Source organism: Ornithorhynchus anatinus, chromosome 1 (genome assembly GCF_004115215.2).
Source record: "Ornithorhynchus anatinus isolate Pmale09 chromosome 1, mOrnAna1.pri.v4, whole genome shotgun sequence".
Classification (NCBI taxonomy): Eukaryota; Metazoa; Chordata; class Mammalia; order Monotremata; family Ornithorhynchidae; genus Ornithorhynchus; species Ornithorhynchus anatinus.
Genome location: NC_041728.1, coordinates 169,965,336 through 169,990,435, shown reverse-complemented (window position 1 = coordinate 169,990,435; position 25,100 = coordinate 169,965,336). Strand labels below are relative to the sequence as shown.

Here is a 25,100-nt window from a genome sequence, read left to right as displayed (position 1 = left end):
TAGTGATTGTAGTAATGATACTTATTGAGCACCTAACTGAACATGTCGAAGTGTACTAAATGATGGCGAAGTATGACAGAAGCCCAAGAAACGTGCCCTGCCCCCAAAGGCCTTAAATATGTAAATGCTAATGGAGGCTCTGAGTTGATAAAGGTTGGGGTGATGAGAATTAATAGGGGAAGGTTTCTTGGAGGAGGTGGAATCTTCAGAGAGGCTAGAAAGTGGGAGCCACCGTGGTCTGGATTGCCGGTGAGGGTTACGGAGGTTCCAGGACAGATGAAGAGCATTAACGAAGGATCTGAGACTAGAGATTCAAGAACGAAGTATAATTAAAAGGTGGTTTTTCTGGGGGTGAAGAGTTAGAGCTGGAAAATAGTGGGGGAAGTTGGCTGAAAGACCAAAGTAGACCAATGTGGTTTTCAGCAGGTCAAAAGCAGGTCCAGCCCAGTAAATTATAGTGCTCAAGTCATTGTTTCAAAATGAAGTGCTTAATTTGTAGATTCATTTAAATCTCTTCAATCCCCCCTCTTACCCTTCCATTCCCTTCCAGGAATTCCCAGTTACTGCTCTTTTCTCCCTAGGCCTTGTTGTGCCAGGTTAGGCTAACTCAAAGTGGGGAGACACTCCCCCCACCTCCCAGAAAACCGAGGTTAGATTTCTCTTAGATGTGCACAGCTTTCAGGCCACCTGGAGAGTTTGTTCAGTGACACTTCTGAGAAGGTTGATCTGATTTTGCTGCAGAACTGGAGGACTCCCTGGATCGAAAGCAGCAGGTTTTGGAAGCACTAAGGAGTAACCCCAATTTACTGAAGCAGTTCCGGCCAATTCTGGAGGAGACTCTGGAAGAGAAGCTGGAGAGCATGGGAGTGAAGAGAGTGAGTTGCCAAAAAATGTCAAGTCCCCCTTTCTCGTTCAATAAACCCTCCCAGCCCTTCCCCATTCCCTTCTCCATTCCTTTCCGTATTTTAAATCTCGGCGTAATGTGGAGACCAGAAATTAAGGTGTCAAACAATGAATCATCTACTGTGTGCCAGTTCTAAGCAGTTGGTAGAGCATAAAAGTTAGAAGGCAAGAGTCCTATCCTGAAGAAGATAACAGTCCCACAAGCCACTACATGTTAAACTAGAGAAACAGCCTGGCCGAGTAGGAAGACCATGGACCTGGGAGATGGGTAGACCTTGGGTTCTAATCCCAGCTCCACCACTTGCCTGCTGGGTGACCATGGGTAAGTCATTTAACTTCTCTGGGCCTCAGTTTCCTCATCAATAAAATGGGGATTCAGGACCTGTCCTCCCTCCTATTTAGATTCATTCATTCAGTAGTATTTATTGAGCGCTTACTATGTGCAGAGCACTGTACTAAGCACTTGGAATGTACAATTCGGCAACAGATAGAGACAATCCCTGCCCAATGACGGGCTTACAGTCTAAACGAGGGAGACAGACAGCAAAGCAAAACAGAACAAAACACAAACCAGACAACATCATCAAGATAAATAGAATCAAGGGGATGTACACCTCATTAAGAAAATAAATAGGGTAATAAATAATATATACAAATGAGCACAGTGCTGAGGGGAGAGGGGAGGAGCAGAGAGTGGGGGAGGATGGGAGGGGAAGCAGAGGGAAAGGGGGGACTAAAACATGGAACGCTTCGGAAATTTGTGTGTCATGAGCCCCACTGTGAGACAGAGACTGTGTCCAACCTGATTATTTTGTAGTGCAGTGCAGTGCTCGGCACACAGTGAACACGTTAAATACCTTCAATGTGATTATTACTCACCGGTGCATGTTACTGGTTTGCTACCAGGATCACTGAAGTGACCAGATGTCTTAAACTTGGTGGGACTGAGCCTCTTTAGGATCATCTACTCCCACCATGTTTCACTCACTGTGCCAAACTGTGGGTCGGCCCCACTGGTCCAGGAGAACCTGCGCTTGGGGAAAGGATGTTCTAATGGGCCTTGGAGTCAGGGGACCTGGGTTCTAATCCCAGCCCCTCCACTTGCCTGCTGTTTGACCTCCGGAAAGTCACTTAATTTTTCTGGGCCTTATCTATAAAATGGGGGCTCAATACCTCAGTACCCTTATACTTAGACCGTGAGCCCTGTGTCTGACCTGATTATCTTGTATCTCCCCAGGTGTTTAACACAGGACTTAACAAATACCACACAATAATAATATTAACGATTATTATTATGAGTGGAACTGCTGCTTTATAATGGAAAGGTGATGGAGTATGGCACTGAAATGCCTCTGCTTCACCATCTTGAGTCCTGGGGAAAGGGCCCAGTTGGATAGGCCTGCCTTTCCCTCTCTCGCTTTCTCCCTCTCTCTCTCTCTCTCTCCCTCTCTTTTCTCTTCTTTCCTCCCTTTACCCAACAGACATGCATGCTTGAATCCTATTCTCCTCCCTCTTCCCAATCCCCAACTGTGTTTCAGCATGCAGAACAGAGGGGCTATTTTTAAAAAAATGGGGAGGACGGAAAAGCCCTGTCTTTATATCAAGATCACCTTCATAGTCTTCCTTAAGTGAATGGAGATTTTCCTCATATCCTCTCACTAACTCTAGTCCCCCTGTCTCCCTCCTTTAATTCTTCCCCCCAGTCAGCAGTTGTCTCCTTTTCTTCTCTATCTGGGGGTTGGAGGGAAGGTGGATGAGGGACAGGAAGGGGGCAGGGTCACTTGACAGTTTGAGATGCAGTATGGTTTAGTGAAAGAGCAGGGCCCTGGGAGTCAAAGGGCCTGCGTTCTAATCTTGACTCCACCCCTAGCCTGTTCTGAAATCTTGGACAAGTCATTTAACCTCTCTTTGTCTCAGTTTCCTCATCGGAAAAATGAGGATTCAATGCCTGTCTACCCACCCTATGAGAAACAGCGTGGCTCAGTGGAAAGAGCCCGGGCTTGGGAGTCAGAGGTTGTGGGTTCTAATCTCACCTCCGCCGCTTGTCAGCTGTGTGACTTTGGGCAAGTAACTTCACTTCTCTGTGCCCTGAGAGGCCTCATCTGGAAAATGGGGATGAAGACTGTGAGCCCCATAAGGGACAACCTGATGACCTTATATCGCCTCCAGCGCCAAGAACAGTGCTTTGCACATAGTAAGAGCTTTACAAATACCATCATCATCATCATCACCCTCTTAGACGGTGAACTCCATGTGGGACAGGGACCATATCTGACCTGATTAACTTCTACCTCCCCCAGTGCTTAGGACAGTACTTAGTACATAGCAAGCACTTAACAAATATCACAGCAATCATTATTATTTCACTTCTGTGGAAGTAAAATTGGCCCTGCTGCGATTTTTACTTCAGCAGAAGTGGAATAATAATGGCCCTGCTGCCATCTTATTGGTAAATTTGGCTTCTCCCGACTTGAGGAAGGAAAAAGAGCTCTAATTTCAGAACCAGAGAAGATGGACTTACCTACCCACCATTCTGTCCATTTTAGGGCACGAAAAGAATCTCGGCTCAGACTCACCAGAATCTGGGGTTCCTGATAAAGACCCAACAGGAGCATAAGGCCAAGAAATTTCCCGAACTTCTGAGCCTGAGGGAAAGCCTCGGCAGAGAGGTGAGCAGAAAGGCCAGGCAGAGGCAGAAGAATGAGGAAACTGGGTCACATCCACCCGGCGTAGTTTCAGGTAAGTTGTTTGCCTCTGAGGTGGGGTAAGGTAAGCCTGGGAAGGGGATGGAGGGGAAAGAGGAGCAGTGTGGTCTAGTGGAAAGAACTGGGACCTGGGACCCCTCTGCCAGTGGCAGAGCTGACATTAAAACTGGGTCTTCTGAACCCCAGGTCCCAGCTCTGCCACTTGTCTGCTGTATGACCTTGGACAAGTCACTTGTCTTCTCTATGTCTCAGTTCCTCGCTTTTGTAATGGTGATTCAATACCTGTTTTCTCTCTCCCTTACACTGTGAGCTCCACATGGGACAGCGACTGCATCTGACCTGATTTACTTGTACCTACTCCAGAGCTTAGAATAGTGCCTGACACATAATAAGAACTTAACAGATATAATAATAATAATGATAATAATAATGATCCTAGTTATTTTCCTCTGGGCTATGCTAAGTTAGGAGCCCAGGTAACCTCCCAGCCTCCTACCTCTCCCCACTCCAGTCCATACTTCACTCTGCTGCCTGGATCATTTTTCTACAAAAATGTTAAGGACATGCCACCCGCCCTCCTCAGAAAACTCCAGTGATTGCTCATCCACTGCCACATCAAACAAAATCTCCTCACCATAGGCTTTAAAGCATTCATCACCTTCCCCCTCTCCTAACTGCAGGGTGGTCTAGTGGATAGAGCATGGGCCTTGGAGTCAGTAGGTCATGGGTTCTAATCCCGGCAAGTCACTTAACTTCTCTGTGCCTCAGTTTCCTCATCTGTAAAGTGGGTATTAGCACTGTGAGCCCCTACAGGGACTGTATCCAACCCAATTATCTTATATCTATCCCAGTGCTTAGAACAGTGCCTGGCCTATAGTAAGTGCTTAATAAATACCATTATTATTATTATTTTCTCATCTCGCTACTCTCCTACTACAATCCAGCTCACACCCTTCGCTCCTCTAATGCTAAGCTTCTCACTGTTTCTTGATCTCACCAACGCCTCACCCACGTCCTGCCTCTGGTCTGGAAGGCCCTCCCTCCTCAAATTCGACAGAAAATGACTCCCCCGACTTCAAAGCCTTATTTGAAGGCCCATCTTCTCCAAGAGGCCTTCCCTGACAGAGTTCCCCCTTTCCTCTTCTCCCACTCCCTTCTGCATCACTCTGACTCGCTCCCTCTGTTCTTCCCCACTCCCAACCCCATAGCACTTACATACATATCTCTAATTTATTTATTTATATTAATGTCTGCCTCCCTCCCCCTCACCCCCGACTGCGAGCTTGTTGCAGGCAAGGATTGCGTCCGTTTATTGTTGTATTGTATTCTCCCAAGTGCTTAGTACAGTGCTTTGCACACAGTAAGCACTCAATAAATATGATTGAATGAACTGAATGAAAGAAGACTGTGGGCAGGAAGGAATGAATGCTGATGGTATTTTTGAAGCGCTTACTCTGTGCCATGTGCTGTTCTAAGCTCTGGGGTAGATACAAGGTCTTCAGGTTGTCTCACATGGAGCTCACAGCCTTCACAGCCCGTTTTACAGATGAGACAACTGAGGTACCGAGAAGTTGTGACTTGCCCAGGGTCACACAGCTGACTAGTGGTGGAGCAGGGATTAGAACGCATGACCTCTGACTCCCAAGCCCGGGCTCTTTCCTCCAAGTCATCCGGCTTCTCCAATATGAGCCATAGTTGAAAGTGTCACACAAAAACTTTCCCAGAATAACACTGTAATAACTGTGGTATTAGTTAAGTGCTTATTACGTGCCAAACTTTGTATTAAGCACTGGGGTGGATACAAACAAATCGGTTTTGGACACAGTCCCTGTCATACATGGGGCTCACAGTCTCAATCCCCATTTTACAGATGAGGTAACTGAGGCCCAGATAAGTGAAGTGACTTGCTCAAGGTCACACAGCAGACAAATGGCAGAGCCGGAACTAGAACCCAGGTTTTTCTGACTCCCAGGCCCTTCCTTTATGCACGAGGCCACTCTGCTTCTTGCTAGCATCACCTTTCTACTTGCTAAATGGTGTCCAGAACATGGTGAGGAAAAATCTGGACTCCTGAGGAGGGACAGGAGAGAGGCCAGAGAGAGGCAGGAGGGAGAGAAGGAGAAGGGATTGAGGACCAAGGTGACCAGCTGCAGCTGCCCCCATTTCTAGTCAGTGACTATAGTGGCAGCTGAGCTCAGGGTTTCTCAATCGAGCTGGGATGGTCTGGGCAGCCTCCGAACACCCGTGTCACTCATTCTTTCATTCAGTCGTCTTTATTGAACTCTTACTATGTGCAGAGCACTGGACTAAGCGCTTGGAATGTACAATTCGGCAACAGATAGAGACTGTCCCTGCCCAGCGGCGGGCTCACAGTCTAAACAGTCACTCCTTCTGCCTGGGTTAGAAGGAGGACGGCTAGGGGGCCATGGCCTTGGGTGAATGGGCTTCTGTTAGGATGTGGGGCTACCAGAGTGGCCGGGCAGAGGTGAATAAATAATAAATAATAAATATGGTATTTGTTAAGTGCTTCCTATGTGCAGAACACTGTTCTAAGTGCTGGGGTAGATATAGGGTAATCAGGTTGTTCCACGTGGGACTCACATTTTTTAATCCCCATTCTTGCAGATGAGGGAACTGAGGCCCAGAGAAGTTAAGTGACTTGCCCACAGTCACACAGCTGACAAGTGGCAGAGCCATGATTAGAACCCATGACCTCTGACTCCCAAACCCAGGCTCTTTCCACTAAGCCACGCTGCTTCTCTAGTAATGTTGGTATTTGTTAAGCGCTTACTGTTCTAAGCGCTGGGGTAGATACAGGGTAATCAGGTTGTCCCACATCTTAATCCCCATTTTACAGATGAGGTAACTGAGGCACAGAGAAGTTAAGTGACTTGTCCACAGTCACACAGCTGACAAGTGGCAGAGCAGGGATTTGAACCCATGACCTCTGACTCCCAAGCCCGGGCTCTTTCCACTGAACCTCGAGAGGAGGTAGCAGTGGTAGCCACGGCAGGTCATTCATTCATTCGGTTGTATTTACTGAGCACTTCCTGTGTGCAGAGCACTGTACTAAGCGCTTAGTAGAGTGCAATACAGCGATAAACAGAAACATTCCCTGCCCACAATCTCTAGGCCGCTAGAGAAGCAGCGTGGCTCAGTGGAAAGATCATGGGTTTAGGGGCCAGAGGTCGTGGGTTCTAATCCCCGCTCCACCAGCTGTCAGCTGTGTGACCTTGGGGGAGTCACTTAATTTCTCGGTGCCTCAGTTCCCTCATCTGTAAAATGGGGATGAAGGCTGTGAGCCTCACGTGGGACAACCTGATTACCCCGTATCTACCCCAGTGCTTAGAACAGTGCTCGGCACATGGTAAGCGCTTAACAAATACCAACACTATTATTATTATTATTATTAGGGTGGCCACTGCAGTCACGTAACGCTGCCACCTGGGAGGAATTAGTAGTCAGTCGTATTTATTGAGCGCTTGCTATGTGCACAGCACTGGACTGAGTGCTTGGGAGAGTACACTATAAAAATATAACAGACATATTCCCTGCCTACAGTGAGCTTACAGCCTAGAGGGGGAGATAGACATTAATAGACATAAATAAGCGCTTACTACAGTTCTTTGCACCAGTAAGTGCTCAAATACGATTGAATGAAGGAAATAAGTTTCAGATATGGACATAAGTGCTGTGAGGCTGGGAGGGAGGGATGAATTAAAGGAGCAAGTCAGGGCTCTGCCAGCCACTTTACCTCCAGGGTGGTTGCTCTTGCCGGGGATAGAAATGAATAAAAGTGTCCGGCCAGGGTTCAAGCACAGGCCCAGTGATGGCCTTTTCAACTGTGGTGGGGAGGGGATTTTTGACCCTGAAGCAGAGGCGGACAGAGGCCCTTCTAATCTCCTTCTCCTCTCACTTTCCCTCTCCTCCTTCTTATCGTCTTCACTGTCCTGCTGCTGCCATAAAATATAAGCTCCTCCAGGGCGGGGATCTTGTCTACCAATGCAATTGTATTATATTCTCCTAAGCACTTAGAACACTTTAAGCTCCCATTAAATACCATTGATTGATTGATTGATTGAGCTGAGGTGCCTTCTCTCACTCTCTTGGTCCAAAACAGAACCTCCCCCAAAGTATGACTGCCCTGAGAAGCAGTGTGATCTAGTGGTTAGGTCACAGGTCTGGGAGTCAGAAGGACCTAGATTCCGCCACTTGTCTGCTGTGGGACCTTGGACAAGTCGCTTTACTTCTCTGGGCTTCGGTTACCTCATCTGCAAAATGGGGATGAAGACTGTGAGCCCCATGTGGGATAGGGACTGTGTCCAACACAATTTCAGTGCCTGTCTACCCACCCTATGAGAAGCAGCGTGGCTCAGTGGAAAGAGCCCGGGATTGGGAGTCAGAGGTCATGGGTTCTAATGCCGCCTCCGCCGCTTGTCAGCTCTGTGACTTTGGGCAAGTAACTTCACTTCTCTGTGCCTCAGTGGCCTCATCCTCCTGAGCACTTGGTACAATGCCTGGAACAAAGTTAAGCACTTAACAAATACCTCAATTATTGTTGTTATTATTATTGCTATTATTGGATTCCTAGTCACCCTTATTTAGGATGGAGCAAGTATTTGCATGGGGTAACAAATACCTCACTTATTATTATTATTATTGCTATTATTGGATTCCTGGTCACCCTTATTTAGAATGGAGCAAGTATTTGCATGGGGTAGGTTTGTGTCTAAATTTTTTGTGGGAATGGGAGCTGGATTTAGGAGATGGTGGGGAAATTTGAGGAGACACTAAGAAATTCAGTCCAGCCATGGTTTTAGGAATACTTGAGCAAGGATTGGGTTTGCAGTACATTTACAGACTCTGGTGATATATAATCTGCCTTGTAAATTAGGGAGGTCCAAAGGTCTTAAGGAAATCAGATCTTGGGGCCAAAACAATTTGAACAAAATGCAGAATGCCTCCCTTAATCTATCAATCAATACTATTTACTGAGCACTTACTCTGTGCAGAACATTGTACTAAGTGCTTGGGAAGGTACAGTAGAGTTAGTAAACATCATCCCTGCCCTCAAGGAGTTTATAATCTAGGGGAAGCAAAACCAGCTGAAGATAAGTGCTAGGATGGGAAGGGCGATTACCTAAATTCTTAGAGGATGAAGATTCAAATGCATAGTTGATGCAGTGGAGGAGGAAATAGGGCAGGAAGATGAGAGATTAGCTAGGGAAAGGCTTCCTGGAGGAGATGTGACTTCAGAAGGGCTTTTAAAATGAAGAGTCTAGTGGTCAGATTTGAAGGGAAAGGGACTTCCTGTGCCAGATATGGAGCAAGTTCAATCAATCATTTATTAATCAATATTTATGGAATGCTTATTACGTGCAAAGCACTGTACTAAGCGCTTGGGAGAGTACGCTATAGCAGAGTTGGTAGACACATTCCCTGCCCCAAAGAGTTTACAAGGCTGAGGACAGAATATGAGGTTGGCAATAGAAGAGATGAGAAGAAAGCACAGTGAATAAATTGGTTTGAGAGGAATAAAGGGTGCGAGCTGGGGTGTAGGGAGACAGCAGTAAGGAAAATTAAGGGGGAGAGAGTTGATCGAGTACCTTAAAGCCATCTGTGATATAGTACGTTCACTGCTATTGTCTACACAAGGAGCCGTGTTAATGGCTGGAGAGTCTTTCTGCAGTCTCTTGGAATTGAGGAACCGCTTGTGAAGTTGATTTCCGTAACTCTTCGAGTGCTGTCCAGGGCAAGTGCACATCCTTTCACAGTTAAACTGAAAATGACTATTTCATACTACGGCTATAATCACATTGGGATTATAATAATGAAGAAAGCAGAGGGTGAAACTAGAAAAGATAGAAGAAAGAAACTCCCAGGCTACAAATCTTTTTATTGGTGACACCCAATTATTGAAATCCTGAAAGACACGTTGGAGCTCTCTCAAAATCTTCTCTTTGATTTCCATTTTGACATTTTGTGTCAATAAATACTATTGAATTTTGTGTCATCTTTGCACCTCATTATTCACCTCTCCCTCAGCCCCACAGAAGTTATGAAGATATCTGTAATTTATTTATTAATTTTAGTGTCTGTATTCCCCGCTAGACTATAAGCTTGCTTTGGCCAAGGAAAGTGTCTGCCAACTCTGTTATATTGTTATCTTGTACTTTCCCAAGTGTTTAGTGCAGTGCCTGCATACATTCAATACGATTGATCTTTATGGCAGAGGCAGTGTGGCTTAGCGGAAGGAGCATGGACCTGGGAGTCAAAAGGTCGTGGGTTCTAATTCTGGCTCCTCCACTTAACAGCTGTGTGACTTTGGGCAAGTCTGTTAACTTCTCTGTGCCTCAGTGACCTGATCTGTAAAATGGGGATTAAGACTGTGAACCCCGTGAGGTAACCTGATTACCTAGTATCTACCCCAGTGCTTAGAACAATGTTTGGCACATAGTATGCACTTAAGAAATACCATCATCATTATTATTATTAATAATAAAATATAGTGGTGTAGTGTCCTCTCATGATTACTCTGTGGATCTGGGGAATTCCATACTGAATGATGACTCATGGGAAAAGGAATCCTGAACGTATAAGGCTGGATGATTCCAGAACCTCCTTGTTTCCTTCCTTTCTTCAGTCAGATATGACTTAACTCACTCTCAGCTGATGGGCATCTAGACTGCTTTACACATCTTGAGGGAGGAAGATTCAAAAATTTTCCCTAGATACAATCTTAGTACTTAATACTCTAATTTTGAAGTAGGATTCAATTAAGCTTGAATTTTTCTGCCTCACTATAAACCTATTCTCTCTTTTTTTAATGGTATTTGTTAAGCGCTTATTATGCACCGGGCACTGTATTAAGTGCCGGGGTAGATACAAACTAATCAGATTGGACACAGTCCTTATCCCACGTAAAACTCACAGTCTTAATCCCCATTTTACAGATGAGGTAACTGAGGCAAAGAGAAGTTAAGTGATTTGCCCAAGGTCACACAAGCAGGCAAGTGGAGGAGACGAGATTAGAACTCTGCTCCTCTGATGTCCAGGCTTGTGCTCTTTCCGCTAGGCCAAGCTGTTTTCCTCTTCTTTCCTCAGTGGAGATGGAGAATGAAATGAAGATTGATAAAAAGGCAGCCTCTCAGCTGTCTCTTTTCCAGGATAAATAAATTCTCTTTTCTCAACACCTGGGTTCATTTTCGCATTTCTCTTCTCTCTCTTTCTATGCCCTCCAGCTCCCAAATACTTCTCTGGTTGTAGATGTCTTTTCTTTTTCTTATTTCCTCCTTATTTCTGTTGGGGAAAGACTGGCAGTCCTATTCCGCTTAGATCAGAGCTCTTCAGTCTGGACAGAAAAAGGTTGACTGGGGACTTGGGGACGGGGTGAATGTAGAATCATCGTCCACCACGTCGCAAAACAACAGAGGCTTAGAGGCGGCATGATCTAGTTAAAAGAGCCCAGACTTGGAAGTCAGAGGACCTGGGTTCTAAACCCAACTCCAACACTTGTCTGCACTATGAACTTGGGCAAGTCATGTAACTCTCCCTCTGCCTCAGATCCCTTATCCGCAAAATGGGGATTCAATCCCTACTCTCCCTCTTACTTAGACTATGCGCCCCATGTGGAACCTGATTAATTTGTCTCTACCCTAGTGCTGAGTATAGTGCTGGACATATAGTAAGCACTTTTATAAATACCACTGTTAATATTAATTTTATCATTATGAGGTACTCACTGAAGCTTGAAGATGGAAGTCCAAATAGACCTCAAAAACATTCCTGGGAAGGCATATGTATCAGCCTCCTTTCTGATCCCTCATCCTCCTGTCTCTCCCTGCTTCAGTCTATACTTCACTCTTTCTACAGAAATGCTCTGGGCAGGTCACTCCCCTCCTCAAAAACCTCCAGTAGTTGCCTATCAACCTTTGCATGAAACAAAAACTCCTCACTCTTGGCTTCAAAGCTCTCCATCACCTTGCCCACTCTTACCTCACCTCCTTTCTCTCCTTCTCCAGCCCAGCACGCACACTCCGCTCCTCTGCCACCACTAACCTCACTGGGCCTCGTTCTCGCCTGTCCCACTGTCAACCCCTGGCTCACGTCCTACCTCTGGCCTGGAAGGCCCTCCCTGCTCACATTTGCCAAACTAGCTCTCTTCCCCCCTTCAAAGCCCTACTGAGAGCTCACCTCCTCCAGGAGACCTTCCCAGACTGAGCCCCCCTTTCCCTCTGCTCCTCCTTCCCTCCCCATAACCCCTATTCCCTCCCTCTGCTCAATCCCCTTCCCCGCCCCACAGAACTTGTATATATGTGTACATATTTATTTATTTTATTCAAGATGTGTATATATCTATAATTCTGTTTATCTATTTTGATGCTATTGATGCCTGCCTACTTGTTTTGTTGTCTGTCTCCCCTTCTAGACTGTGAGCCCATTGTTGGGTAGGGATTGTCTCTATCTGTTGCCGAATTGTACTTTTCAAGTGCTTAGTACAGTGCTCTGCACACTGTAAGCACTCAATAAATATGATTGAATGAATGAATAGAAAGGATCAGTAGTTTCCAAAAGACTCTAGATTAATTTTGGTTGCTAGGTACATAATGGGTCACGAGAAGGATGTGAAATGGTTCATTATGAGGACTGAAGTTCATATGTTCTTATTTGTCTGGTGTCCAGTGGAGTGTGGAATAATGCATCTTATGTATTTTCCTACAAACAGGCCCAGAATTATCCATTTTCATGTCCACACACTTGGATATAATACCCAGTGGTACTGTAGGATTGGATTGAAGGATTAAGATTCCCAACAGTCTTGATCTTGGTGGAAGGTGCATGGTGGTTCTTTCAAAACACTTTTATTTGTTCTATCTTCACCTAGGATTTTGTTCTCCTGCTGCTGGCTGTTTATTGAGCATACATTTTTTCACTTTCTACATTAATAGATATACCAGTATTCTGTCTTGATGTCTTCCTACCAACTGGTTTTATGTAATATTGCCTGAGTTTACTTAGCTTGGTTAGTAGAATACATATTTGAAATTCCTCACTTTGGTATATGATTATTTCAAATCTCCCCATCCATATTTACACCAAGGCTTCCCTCACCTCTTTCTTCCACAGTCAGTAATCTTTTTATCTTCCCAAATTTTCAGGTCATCTCTATTCTCCAATTCCCAGCCACAGAAAGACCGCAACTCCGGGTAAGTCCAAGCTTCTTTTCGTGTTTGTATTGTGAGAGGTGCAGTCATGCTAATCAGTCAGTCAGTAGTGTTTATTAGGATTTGCAATATGAGTCAATATAGTACATATGAAAATACAGCTTTGCTATCCTTTGACCTTATCTATATCAATCAATCATATTTATCAAGGCTGTATAGAAAACGGAGCATTGAACTAAGCACTTGGAAAATAATAATACATATCTTTCCCTCAAGGAACTTCCAATCTAATAGGAGAGACCAACAGGCACACATTATTTATAAATAGTCAAGTAGGAATCACAAAGACACAATGGATAATGTCAAATGTATGGAAATATGGATAAATTAATGAATAAATAGAGTATGTAGATGAGTAAATTTGTTATGGGCAGAGAACGTTTACCAGCTCTGTTATAGACTGTGACCTCGTTGTGGGCAGGGATTGTCGCTGTTCATTGTTCTATTGTACTTTCCCAAGCGCTTAGTACAGAGCTCTGAACAGAGTAAGCACTTTATAAAAATGATTGATTGATTGATCGCCTGTCTACTTGTTTTGTTTTGTTGTCTGTCTTCCCCCTTCTAGACTGTGAGCCATTGTTGGGTTGAGATTTTCTCTATTTGTTGCCAAATTGTACTTTCCAAGCATTTAGTACAGTGCTCTGCACACAGTAAGCGCTCAATAAATACGATTGCAGGAATGAATTGAATGAATGATTAGACTGTAAGCTCGTTGTGGGCAGGGAATTGTGTCCCCGTATTGTTGTATTGTACTTTCCCAAGCACTTACTACAGTGCTCTGCACATAGTAAGCGCTCAATAAATATAACTGAATGAATGAATGATTGATATACATAAGATCAAAAGATAGATATGCTCTATTTTCATACATACTATATTTACTCACATAATGCCCCACATTTTGGTATAATTTTTGCAACCCAATAACAGGGAAGGTTACATGGGAAATTAAGTCTAAACAATGAAGGAGCAAGAAAATAGAAGGGAGGAAAAAGAGGAAGAAAGTGTGGGGTTAGGAAGAGGAAGATAAGAGGACACTTGAGACTGGCTCTTACAGCTACTGCACTCTCCTAAAGGCTGAATACAATAGGCACTCAATGAATTATACACTCCCTTCTTCTCTTTCTATCCCTAAATTTTCTTTTCTCAGTGATGCAACTTCCTGATATGAATCTGTACCGGTAGTGTTAACACCCTCTGACCTTACGGTGCAAGCCACTATCACTGCCTGTAAAAATAATCTTTCATTTCCTCCTAAAAATATCAGGGTGAAACTATTCACTGGAGGCAGTTTTGTGAGTAGATACAATTTATTTGCCTAGGCGTGTGCATTTGTGTTTGCGTAGGAATCAGAGGTGAGAAGCAGCATGCTGTAGTGGATAGAGCCTAGGACTGGGAGTCAAAGGTCATGGGTTCTAATCCCAGCTCTATTATATGTCTGCTGTGTGGCCTTGGGCCTCAGTGATCTCATCTGCAAAATGGGAATTGAGACACTGAACATCACATGGGACAGGGACTGTGTCCAACCTGATCAGTTTCTATCGACCACAGTGCTTAGTATAGCGCCTGGCATATAGTAAGTGCTTAACAAATACCACGATTATTATTTTTATTATTAAGTTAACCAGAGATCGCTCCTGAAAAGAGGTGGGATTTTAGGAAGGTTTTGAAGTTAGTGATTGAACCTCCTGTAGGTATTTTCATTATTGGATTAAATAAGAGGAAACCCAAGCAGACAGGAATTGCACTCTGAATAGCACTGAGTTCTCTAGTGGGAGTCTCACTTCACTAAACTTGTGCAGATCCCCCCAAAACAGGCAACCTTGGGCAGAGCCATGGTTTGCAAACTTTTATTTTTCTTGTGACCCAGAAAAAGTAATAGTTACTGGAATTCAAAGGAAAGAGGACTTGTGGTTCTAGAAAAATAAGATAGAGATATTGCAAATGCCAACTTGAACTTATTTAACCTGATACAGTCGCTTCACACCAGTGTTATTTGGCAAAAAGAATATTGCCGGAAATACATTCTTTTGGTGTTGTTGCCTTGACCCTAATTGTGACCCAGCACATTTTCTGCTGAGACTGGGAGCTTCTGGTGTGATCCTGGGCAAGTCGCTTAACTTCTCTGTGCCTCAGTTATCTGTAAAATGGGTCTGTGAGCCCCACGTGGGACAACCTGATCACCTTGTATCTACCCCAGCGCTTAGTACAGTGCTTGGCAGATAGTAAGCGCTTAACAAATACCATTATCATTATTATTATTATGGAAAGCTCCACACACCCTGGGGTGGAATTTTCTGCTCAACTAAGGACATAAACTCCTAACCAATCCTGAGTCAGATGAGGGTTCCATCCCATTCCAGAGTCCTCTCTGAGAACAGCAGCAGGATGTTTGATGGCCCCATGAGATGGTAGCCCTCCGTGGCAGCCATTCGGTAGCAACAGTGGATTATCTGCAGAAATGCTGGCATCTCCTATGGAGTGTTTTACACTCAATCCATTGAGTAAAAATAGCAAAATAGCACACTTCAATCAATCAATCAATGGTATTTATTCAGTGCTTACCGTGTAGCGAGAAGTGAACTAGGTGACTGGGAGAATACAATACAGACAAGTTGGAATACACATTCCCTGCCCTCCCCAACTCAGGTGTGGTCATTTGCAAAAATTCACAAATCATTTTGAAAACAGCCAGTTTTCCAACTCACAGTCCCACAACCTGATTCTTTACTCTCCTTCAACCTGATTATTCACTAAACACTGCCTGTTCTGTCTTGGTAGCATCTTCAGATTCCACCCTTCTTCTCCATCCAAGCTGCTTCCATGTTAATCCAAGTACTTATCCTATTCCTCCTGACTACTGCCTCAACATTCTTGCTGACCTCTCTGCCTCCAGGCTGTCCCTTCTCCATTCCATCCTTCACTCTGCCACCTGGATCATTTTTCTAAAATATAGAAGCAGCATGGCCTGGTGTATAGGGTATGGACCTGGAAGTCAGAAGGACCTGAGTTCTAACCTTGATTCTGCCACTTTTCTGCTGAGTGACCTTGGACAAGTCATTTTACTTCTCTGTGTGTCAGTGACCTCATCCGTAAAATGGAGATTGAAGACTGTGAGCACTATATGGGACAGGTACTGCGCCCATTCCGTTTCTCATGTATCTACCCCAGTGCTTAGTACAGTACCCGGCATAAAGTAAGTGCTTAGCAAATAGTAAAAAAAACCCAAAGAACTTTCATTACACATCTCCTCACTCCTCAAAAGCCTTCAATCCTTGCCCAACCATTTCAACACTAAGCAGAAATTCCACCCTTCATCAGCCCGGGCTTGGGAGTCAGAGGTCATGGGTTCGTATCCCGACTCTGCCACTTGTCAGGTGTGACTGTGGGCAAGTTACTTAACTTCTCTGTGCCTCAGTTACCTCATCTGTAAAATGGGGATTAACTGTGAGCCTGACAAGGGACAACCTGAATACCCTATATCTACCCCAGCACTTAAAATAGTGCTCTGCACATAGTAAGTGCTTCACAAATACCAACATTATTATTATCAGCCTTAAAACATTCAATCAATGGTATTATTTATTGAAGGCTTACTATGTGCAGAACACTGTAAGTGCTTGGATAACAGATAATAGAGTTGGCAGATGTGTTTCCTCCCTCCTCCTCGTTGCATCTCTCCTACTGCAACCCAGCTTGCATATTTCATTCCAACCTTCTAACTGTGCTTCACTCTCATCTCTCTCACCAAAGCTACATCGCTAGCCCTGAGCTCTCTCCTCCCCTGCAGTCTCACATTTCCTCCTGCTTTCAGGACATCTCTATTTGAATGTCCTGTCAACACTTCATATTTAACATGTGCAAAACAGAACTCCTCATATACCCACCTAATGCCTGCCCTCCCCTTTGACTTTCCCACAGCTGTAGACAGCACCACCCTCCTCCCTGTCTCACAAGCCTATAATGTCACCTGTAACCTTGGCGGTTTCCTCAACTCAATCGCTCTCATTCAACTCACACATTCAATCTGTCACCAAATCCTTCTGGTTCAACCTTCATTCCATCACTAAATTCTGCTCTTCTCCATCCAAATTGCTACCATGTTAATCGTAGAACTTGTACTATCCCCCTGATGATGATGATGGCATTTGTTAAGCACTTAACTATATGCCAGGCACTGTACTAAGCGCTGGGGTGGATACAAGCAGATCTGTTTGGACACAGTCCCTTTCCCATGTGGGGATCACAGTCTCAATCCCCATTTTACTGATTTATTCATAACTGAGGCCCGGAGAAGTGAAGTGACTTGCCCAAGGTCACACAGCAGACAAGTGGCAGAGCTGGGATTAGAACCTATGACCTTCTGACTCCCAGGCCGGTGCTCTATTCATTCATTCAATCTTATTTATTGAGTGCTTACTATGTGCAGAGCACTGTACTAAGCGCTTGGAAAGTACAATTTAGCGACAAAGAGACAATCCCTGCCCAACAATGGGCTCACAGTCTAGAAGCGGGGAGACAGACGGCAAAACAAGTAAGCAGGCATCAACAGTATCAATATAAATAAGTAGAATTATATATATATATATATATATACACATCATTAATAAAATAAATAGAATAATAAATATGTAGATACATACACAAGTGCTGTGAGGCAGGGAGGAGGGGTAGAGCAGAGGGAGGGAGTCGGGGTGATAAGGAGCAGCGGAAAAGGGGGGCTGTAGAAGCTGTAGAATGAATCTGGGGTAAGCTCCTTGTGAGCAGAAATAATGTCTCCTGACTCTGTTGTATCATACCTTCCCAAGAACTTAATATTGTCATGGATAGAGCACGGGCTTGGGAGGCAGAAGGTCATGAGTTCTAATCTCAGCTCTGCCACTTGTCTGCTGTGTGACCTGGAACAAGTCACTTCACTTCTCTCAGCCTCAGCTACTGCATCTGTAAAAGGGGTATTGAGACTCCCCCATCTAGGACAGGGACTGTGTCCAACCTGATCTGCTCGCATCCACCCCAGCATTTAGTACGGTGCCCGGCATGTAGGAAGGCCTTAACAAATACTATAATTATTATTACAGTGACCTGCACGTAGTAAGCACTCAATAAATACCACTGATTGATTGATTGAAGTGGAGACAGAGCAAGATAGCTATTCTACAGAAATGATGTAGCCACTACCCCCTGCCTCCTGCTTCTCCCCACTCCAGTCCATACTTGGCTCTGCTGCCCACATCATTTTTCTATAGAAACATTCACTTCATATTTCTTCACTCGTCAAGAACTTCCAGTGGTTGATCATCCACAACCTCATCAAACAGAAACTCCTTACCATCAGCTTTAAAGCAGTCAATCACCTTTCCCCCTCCTACTTCACCTCGCTACTTTCCTTCTACAACCCAGCCTGTATATTTGGCTCCTCTAATGCCGTCCCGCTCAGTGTAGCTCGATCTCACCTATCTCACCGCCGACCTGTCGCCCACGTCCCGCCTCTGGCCCGAATGCCCTCCCTCTTCATATTTGACAGACTCTCTCTGTCCCCAACATAAAAGCCTAGCAACAAGAGCACGGGCTTGGGAATCAGAGGATGTGGCTTCTAATCCCGACTCTGCCACTTGTCTGCTGTGTGACTTTCACTTCACTTCTCTGGGCCTCACTTCCCTCATCTGTAAAATGGGGATCAAGACTGTGAGCCCCACATGGGACAACCTGATTACCTTGTATCTACCCCAGTGCTTAGAACAGTGCTCGGCACCTAGTAAGCACTTAACAAATACCATCATTATTATTATTATTATTGAAGTCACATCTCCAAGAAGTCTTCCCCGACAAAGCCCTCATTTCCTCTTCTCCCACTTCCTTCTACATCGCTCTTGCGCTTGGATCTACACTCTTTTATTCACTCCTCCCTCAGTCCCACAGCATTTATGTACATATCCATAATTTATTTATTTATTTATATTAATGCCTGACCCCCCTCTGGACTGTAAGCTCGTTGTGGGAAGGGAATGTGTCTGTTATATTATACTCTCCCAAGTACTTAGTACAGTGCTCTGCACACATTAAGTGCTCAACAAATATGATTGATTGATGGATCACCATCCATCTCTTGCTCACACCCCTTCTCCTGCCTAGAATCCCTTCTGCTCTACATTAGACAGACCATTACTCTCCCCATCTTCAAAGCCCTCCTAAAATTACATTCCCTCCAGAAAACCTTCCCTGATTTATCTTTCCTCTCCCCGTACCATTTTCCATTCCTAGCTCTTTTCCTGTGCGCTTAAACTGTAGACTGTAAGCTCTTGGTGGGCAGGGATCAAGTCTACCAACTCTGCTGTATTGTACTTTCTGAAGTACTTAATACAGTACTCGGCACACAGTTAACACTCAAAAAATACTATTGATTGATTCCAGTGCATACCCAATAAACACTTAGGTACTTATCTCAACTACCTCTCCTCCCTGTATATATCCTTTTAAGATGTGTAATTTATTTTAAAGTTGGTGTCCTTTGCTAGATTCATTCATTCATTCAATCGTATGTATTGAGCGCTTACTGTGTGCAGAGCACTGTAGTAAGTGCTTGGGAAAGTACAGTACAAAAATAAACAGTGACATTCCTTATCCACAATGAGCTCCTTGAGAGAAAGAATGTGTAATAATAGTCAGCTGTACTCACCAAAGCATTTAGAACAGTTCTTGTACACAGTAAATGTTCAATGAATTCCAGTGATCGATTGCTTGAACGGGTGTGGGACTAGAAGTTGGGAAACCTGGGTTCTGATCTCACCTTGGGTGTATGATGTGAATGAAAAATCAGTACGACTCAGTTTTTCAACCAATAATGGGAGACCCTAAGCCCAGTCCCTTAATCTATCAATCACTCAAAAGTATCGGTTGAGCACCTCCTCTGTGTAGAGCACTATACTAGAAGCAGTGTGGCTTCTAGATTAGACTGTAAACCCGTCAAAGGGCAGGGACTGTCTCTGTTACCGATTTGTACATTCCAAGCGCTTAGTATAGTGCTCTGCACATAGTAAGCGCTCAATAAATACTTTTGAATGAATGAATGGCCTAATGGAAAGAGCAAGAGTCTAGGAGTCAGAGGCCCTGGGTTTTAATTCCAACTCCACCCCTTGTCTGCTGTGTGTTTTGGGCAAGTCACTTCTCTTCTCTGTGCCTCAGTTCACTTATCTGTAAATTGGGGACTAAGACTATGAGTCAAGTGTAGGACAGGGACTGTGTCCAACCTGATTAGCTTATATTGACCCCAGTGCTTAATACAATGCCCGACACATAGTAAGCACTTAACAAATACCATTAAAAGCAAACAAACACAAACCCCTGAAACATTTGTAAAATAGAGATTAAATACTACTCTCTCTTAGACTGTGAGCCCCATATGGGACGGAGATTGTGTCCAACCCGCCTATCTCATATCTACCCCGGTTCTTAGTATAGAGCTTGGCATATGGTAAGCATTTAATAAATATCAAAATCATTATTATTTTTAATCCCTACCCTCAAGGTGCTTACATTCTAGCAGAGTAGTTAAGAAAGATGAAAATGTTCATTTGGATGCTTTGGGATCCATGGAAAAGCATGTGTTTCCAGGAGTTTAAAAAAATCATTGTCTTGCAAGAGATCATGAACTTCCTCGTAGTCAGTCTCCTAACCCCGAAGTTGTGTTCACCTTAGGCAGCTACACTAGGTGGGAGATGTGAGGATTTTGAGCCACAGCAGGAGAGCCAAACGGCTGCTCTGTGGAGACCTCAAATGGGGAAACAGAAAGCGAGGTGGGCAGAAGAAGCATTTCAAGGACAAGATAAAATAAACCCCTAGACATCCTGCATCTAATTGAAAACAGGGACTCAATCAGTCATATCTGTTGAGAATTTACCGTGTGCAGAGCCATGTACTGAGCACTTGGGAGAGTCTCCTCTTCTTAAACAACTCCAGTGGTTGCCTATCGACCTCCGCTCCAAACAAAAACTCCTCACTCTAGGCTTCAAGGCTCTCCATCACCTCGCCCCTTCCTACCTCTCCTCCCTTCTCTCTTTCCACCGCCCACCCCGCATGCTCCGCTCCTCCGCCGCCCACCTCCTCGCCGTCCCTCGGTCTCGCCCATCCCGCCGTCGAAACCCGGGCCGCGTCCTCCCGCGGTCCCGGAACGCCCTCCCTCCTCACCTCCGCCAAACTGATTCTCTTCCCCTCTTCAAAACCCTACTTAAAACACCTCCTCTGAGAGGCCTTCCCAGACTGAGCTCCTCTTCTCCCTCTACTCCCTCTACCACCCCCCCTTCACCTCTCCGCAGCTAAACCCTCTTTTCCCCCTTTCCCTCTGCTCCTCCCCCTCTCCCTTCCCATCCCCTCGGCACTGTACTCGTCCGCTCAACTGTATATATTTCCATTACCCTATTTATTTTGTTAATGAATTGTACATCGCCTCGATTCTATTTAGTTGCCATCGGTTTTTACGAGATGTTCTTCCCCTCGACTCTATTTATCGCCATCGTTCTCGTCTGTCCGTCTCCCCTGATCAGACCGTAAGCCCGTCAAACGGCAGGGACCGTCTCTATCTGTTGCCGACTTGTTCATTCCAAGCGCTTAATACAGTGCTCTGCACATAGTAAGCGCTCAATAAATACTATTGAATGAATGAATAAATGAATGCAACACAACAATATTACAGATATATTACATACCCACAATGAGTTTACAATGAGGTCTAGAGAATTGATAGCTAAGGACAGACTAGCACGGCATGCCGCTCACCAGAAGCAGTGTGGCCTAATGGATAGAGCAAGGGCTTGGTAGTCAGAGGACTGTGTTCTAATCCTAGCTCTGTTACTTGTCTGCTGCGTGACATTGGGTAAGTCACTCCTCTGTGCCTCAGTTCCCCCATCTGTAAAATGGGGATTAAGACTGGGAGCCCCATGTAGGACAGGGACTGGGTCCAACCTGATTAGCTTTATCTACCCCAGTGTTCACAACAGTGCTTGACACATGGAAAGTGCTTAAAAAGTACCATCATCATCATCTTTTCAGGCAAAAAATTCTTAGGGAAACAGCGACAGAGGAAAGAGTGAAAATTGTGCCAGAAACCACAAATGAGAAAAATGACAACACAACGGCAAGGGAGAGTTTTTGGTGTGTCCATAATGGGGCCTGACTGTGGGTCCCATATTGGGCTTTTCGGTCACAAGTGTGGTCACACATGAATTTTATTTTCATAGAGTCTCTTTGAATTATGAAGACCTGTGGAGAAAGAACTACCTTCTCCAGGAATTTTCTTTACTCTGTCAGTGCGATATAGGCCGTACAGACAGGAAACCTACGGGGAGAGAAGCAGCGTACTAGTGGACAGAGCACGGGCCTGGGAGTCAGAAGGACCTGGGTTCTAATCCCTGCTCCTCTACTTTTCCACTGTGTGACCTTGGGAAACTCACTTCATTTCTCTGTGCTTCGCTTTCCTCATCTGCAAATGGGGATTAGGACGGTGAGCCCTACGTGGGACGCGGACTGTGTCCAACCTGACTAGCTTGCGTCTTCCTTAGTGTTTAATACAGTGCCTGGAACATAGCGAGTGCTTAACAGATATCATAAAAAAACAAAATTTATCTGACTTACCACTTGCATCCATGAGCATTCGTTCCAGTGTCACGGACCTTTCCCGCCTTTTCCGATTGTGTGTCTAGTTAGCAGCCGGAAGAACCCTCTGGCCTCCAGACAGGCCACCCCGAAGCCGCGGACATCGCGGATGGAGGTTCCGTCACAGCCGCCCAGGCCGACACCCCGGAGGAAAGTCAGCGGCCCCGCGGGGCTGTCGGAGACACCGAAGCCAGCTCCGGAGCCGGCTCCGCGCAGAAGAGCCTACAGCACCACCACTCTGCCCGGCCCCCCTGCCCTTCAGTTGAGGTAACTCTCAACCTTCTCAGACGTAGAGAAGCGGTATGTCCTATTAGATAGAGCACGGGCCCGGGAGTCAGAAGGACCTGGGTTTTAATCCCGCCTCTGCCACTTATCTGCTGTGGCGACCAAGGGCAAGTCGCTTCTCTTCTCTGGGCCTCAGTTACTTCATCTGGAAAATGGGGATTCATTCATTCATCAATCATATTTATTGAGCGCTTACTAAGAGCTTAGTACAGAGCACCATACTAAGTGCTTGGGAAGTACAGTTTGTCAACAGATAGACACAATCCCTACTCAACAACGGGCTCACAGTCTAGAAGGGGGAGACGGACAACGAAATAAAACAAAACAAGTAGACAGTCATCAAGAGCGTCAAAATAGATAAATAGAAACATAGATAAATGCACATCAATAATAAAGTAAATAGAGCAATAAATGTGTACACATATATACAAGTGCTGTGGGGAAGGGAAGGAGGTGGAGGAGAGGGAGAGAGTAGGGGTGATGGGGAGGGGAGGAGGAGCAGAGGAAAAGAGGGGGCTTGGTCTGGGAAGGCCTCCCGGAGGAGGTGAGCTCTCAGTAGGGCTTTGAAGAGGGGAAGAGAGTCAGTTTGGCGGAGGTGAGGAGGGAGGGCGTTCCAGGACAGGGGTAGGACGTGGACCAGGAGTCGACGGCGGGACAGGGGAGAATGAGGGACGCTGAGGAGGTGAGCAGCAGAGGAGTGGAGTGTACGGGGTGGCCAGGAGGAGAGAAGGGAGGTGAGGTAGGCGGGGACCAGGTGATGCAGAGCTTTGAAGCCAAGAGTGCGGAGTTTTTGTTTCATGTGGAGGTTGATAGGCAACCACTGGAGGTTTTTGAGGAGGGGCGTGACGTGCCCAGAGCGTTTCTGTAGAAAGATAATACGGGCAGCGGAATGAAGAATAGACTGGAGAGGGGAGAGGCAGGAGGATGGCAGATCAGAGAGGAGGCTGATGCAGTGATCCACTTGGGATATGATGAGAGAAGACTGTAAGCCCGTCAGAGGGCAGGGACTGTCTCTATCTGTTGCCGACTTGTACATTCCAAGCGCTTAGTAGAGTGTTCTGCACATAGTAAGCGCTCAATAAATACTACTGAATGAATGAATTGTACCAGCAAGGCAGCCTGTTAGCCTCTAAGGTAGAGGGACTGAGTCTAACCTGATTAACTTGTATCTACCCCAGCTCTTAGAGCAGTGCTTGGCATATAATTAGCACTTAACAAGTACCATAATTACTAATATTATCTCCTCTCCTAGGCATCCTGGCATCTCCTCTCCCCTCTGGACTGTAAGCTCCTTGTGGACAGGGGACGTGTCTGCCAATTCTGTTGTATTGTGCTCTCCCAAGCGTGTAGTACAGTGAAGTGAACGCTCAATAAATACCGCTGATTGAGTGATCTCCGTTATCCTTACATCCTTGGGATTTTAAACTTGTTGTGGGCAGGGAATATACCTGTCAAATTGTTATGTTGTACTCTCCCAAGCACTTAGTACAGCACCCTGCACACGGTAAGCCCTCAATAAATACTACTGATTGATTGGTTAATATCATCTATTGATTGATTAATCAATCAGGCAATCAGTGGTATTTACTGAGCACTTGGAGAAGCAGCGTGGCTCAGTGGAAAGAGCACGGGCTTTGGAGTCAGAGGTCATGGGTTCGAATCCCGGCTCTGCCAATTGTCAGCTGTGTGACTGTGGGCAAGTCACTTCACTTCTCTCTGCCTCAGTTACCTCATCTGTAAAATGGGGATTAAGACTGTGAGCCCCACGTGGGACAACCTGATTCCCCTGTGTCTACCCCAGCGCTTAGAACAGTGCTCTGCACATAGTAAATGCTTAACAAATACCAACATTATTATTATTATTACTTACAATCAATCAATCAATCAATCAAACAATGGTATTTACTGAGCACTTATTATTTGCAGAGCATTGTACTAACCCTTTGGAAGAGTACAGTACACAAAACTAACAGACACGTTCCCTGCCCTTAATGAGTTTTTTATCTAGACCATGAGGATGCTTATGGGGTGTGGAATTGTACTTTCAAAGCACTTAGTACAGTGCTCTGCACACAGTAAGTGCTCAATAAATACGATTGAATGAATGAATGAACATAGTCCTTTCTTCTTGGCGTTCAATCATAATTAGTGTGATATTTTTGATTACATGTAGCTTAGTGGGAAGAGCACGGGTTTGGGAGTCAGAGGTTGTGGGTTCTAATCCTTTTTCTGCCACTTATCAGCTGTGTGACTTTGGGCAAGTCACTTAAATTCTCTGGGCCTCAATTACCTCATCTGTAAAATGGGGATTAAGACCGTGAGTCCCATGTGGGAC

The 25,100-nt window shown here is 45.1% G+C and overlaps 1 protein-coding gene across 2 annotated transcripts in view; it reads left to right on the top strand.

Annotated features, from left to right (window-relative positions):
- The window catches only part of DZIP1L (DAZ interacting zinc finger protein 1 like), a 67,618-nt gene that overhangs the window by 32,556 nt on the left and 9,962 nt on the right, over window positions 1–25,100 (top strand). For both annotated transcript variants that reach the window (XM_039913395.1, XM_029078683.2), the window contains 4 exons: window positions 742–875; window positions 3,450–3,642; window positions 12,767–12,814; window positions 22,528–22,747. In XM_039913395.1, coding sequence (XP_039769329.1) covers window positions 742–875; window positions 3,450–3,642; window positions 12,767–12,814; window positions 22,528–22,747 — 595 coding nt within the window. The remainder of the gene's footprint in view (window positions 1–741; window positions 876–3,449; window positions 3,643–12,766; window positions 12,815–22,527; window positions 22,748–25,100) is intronic.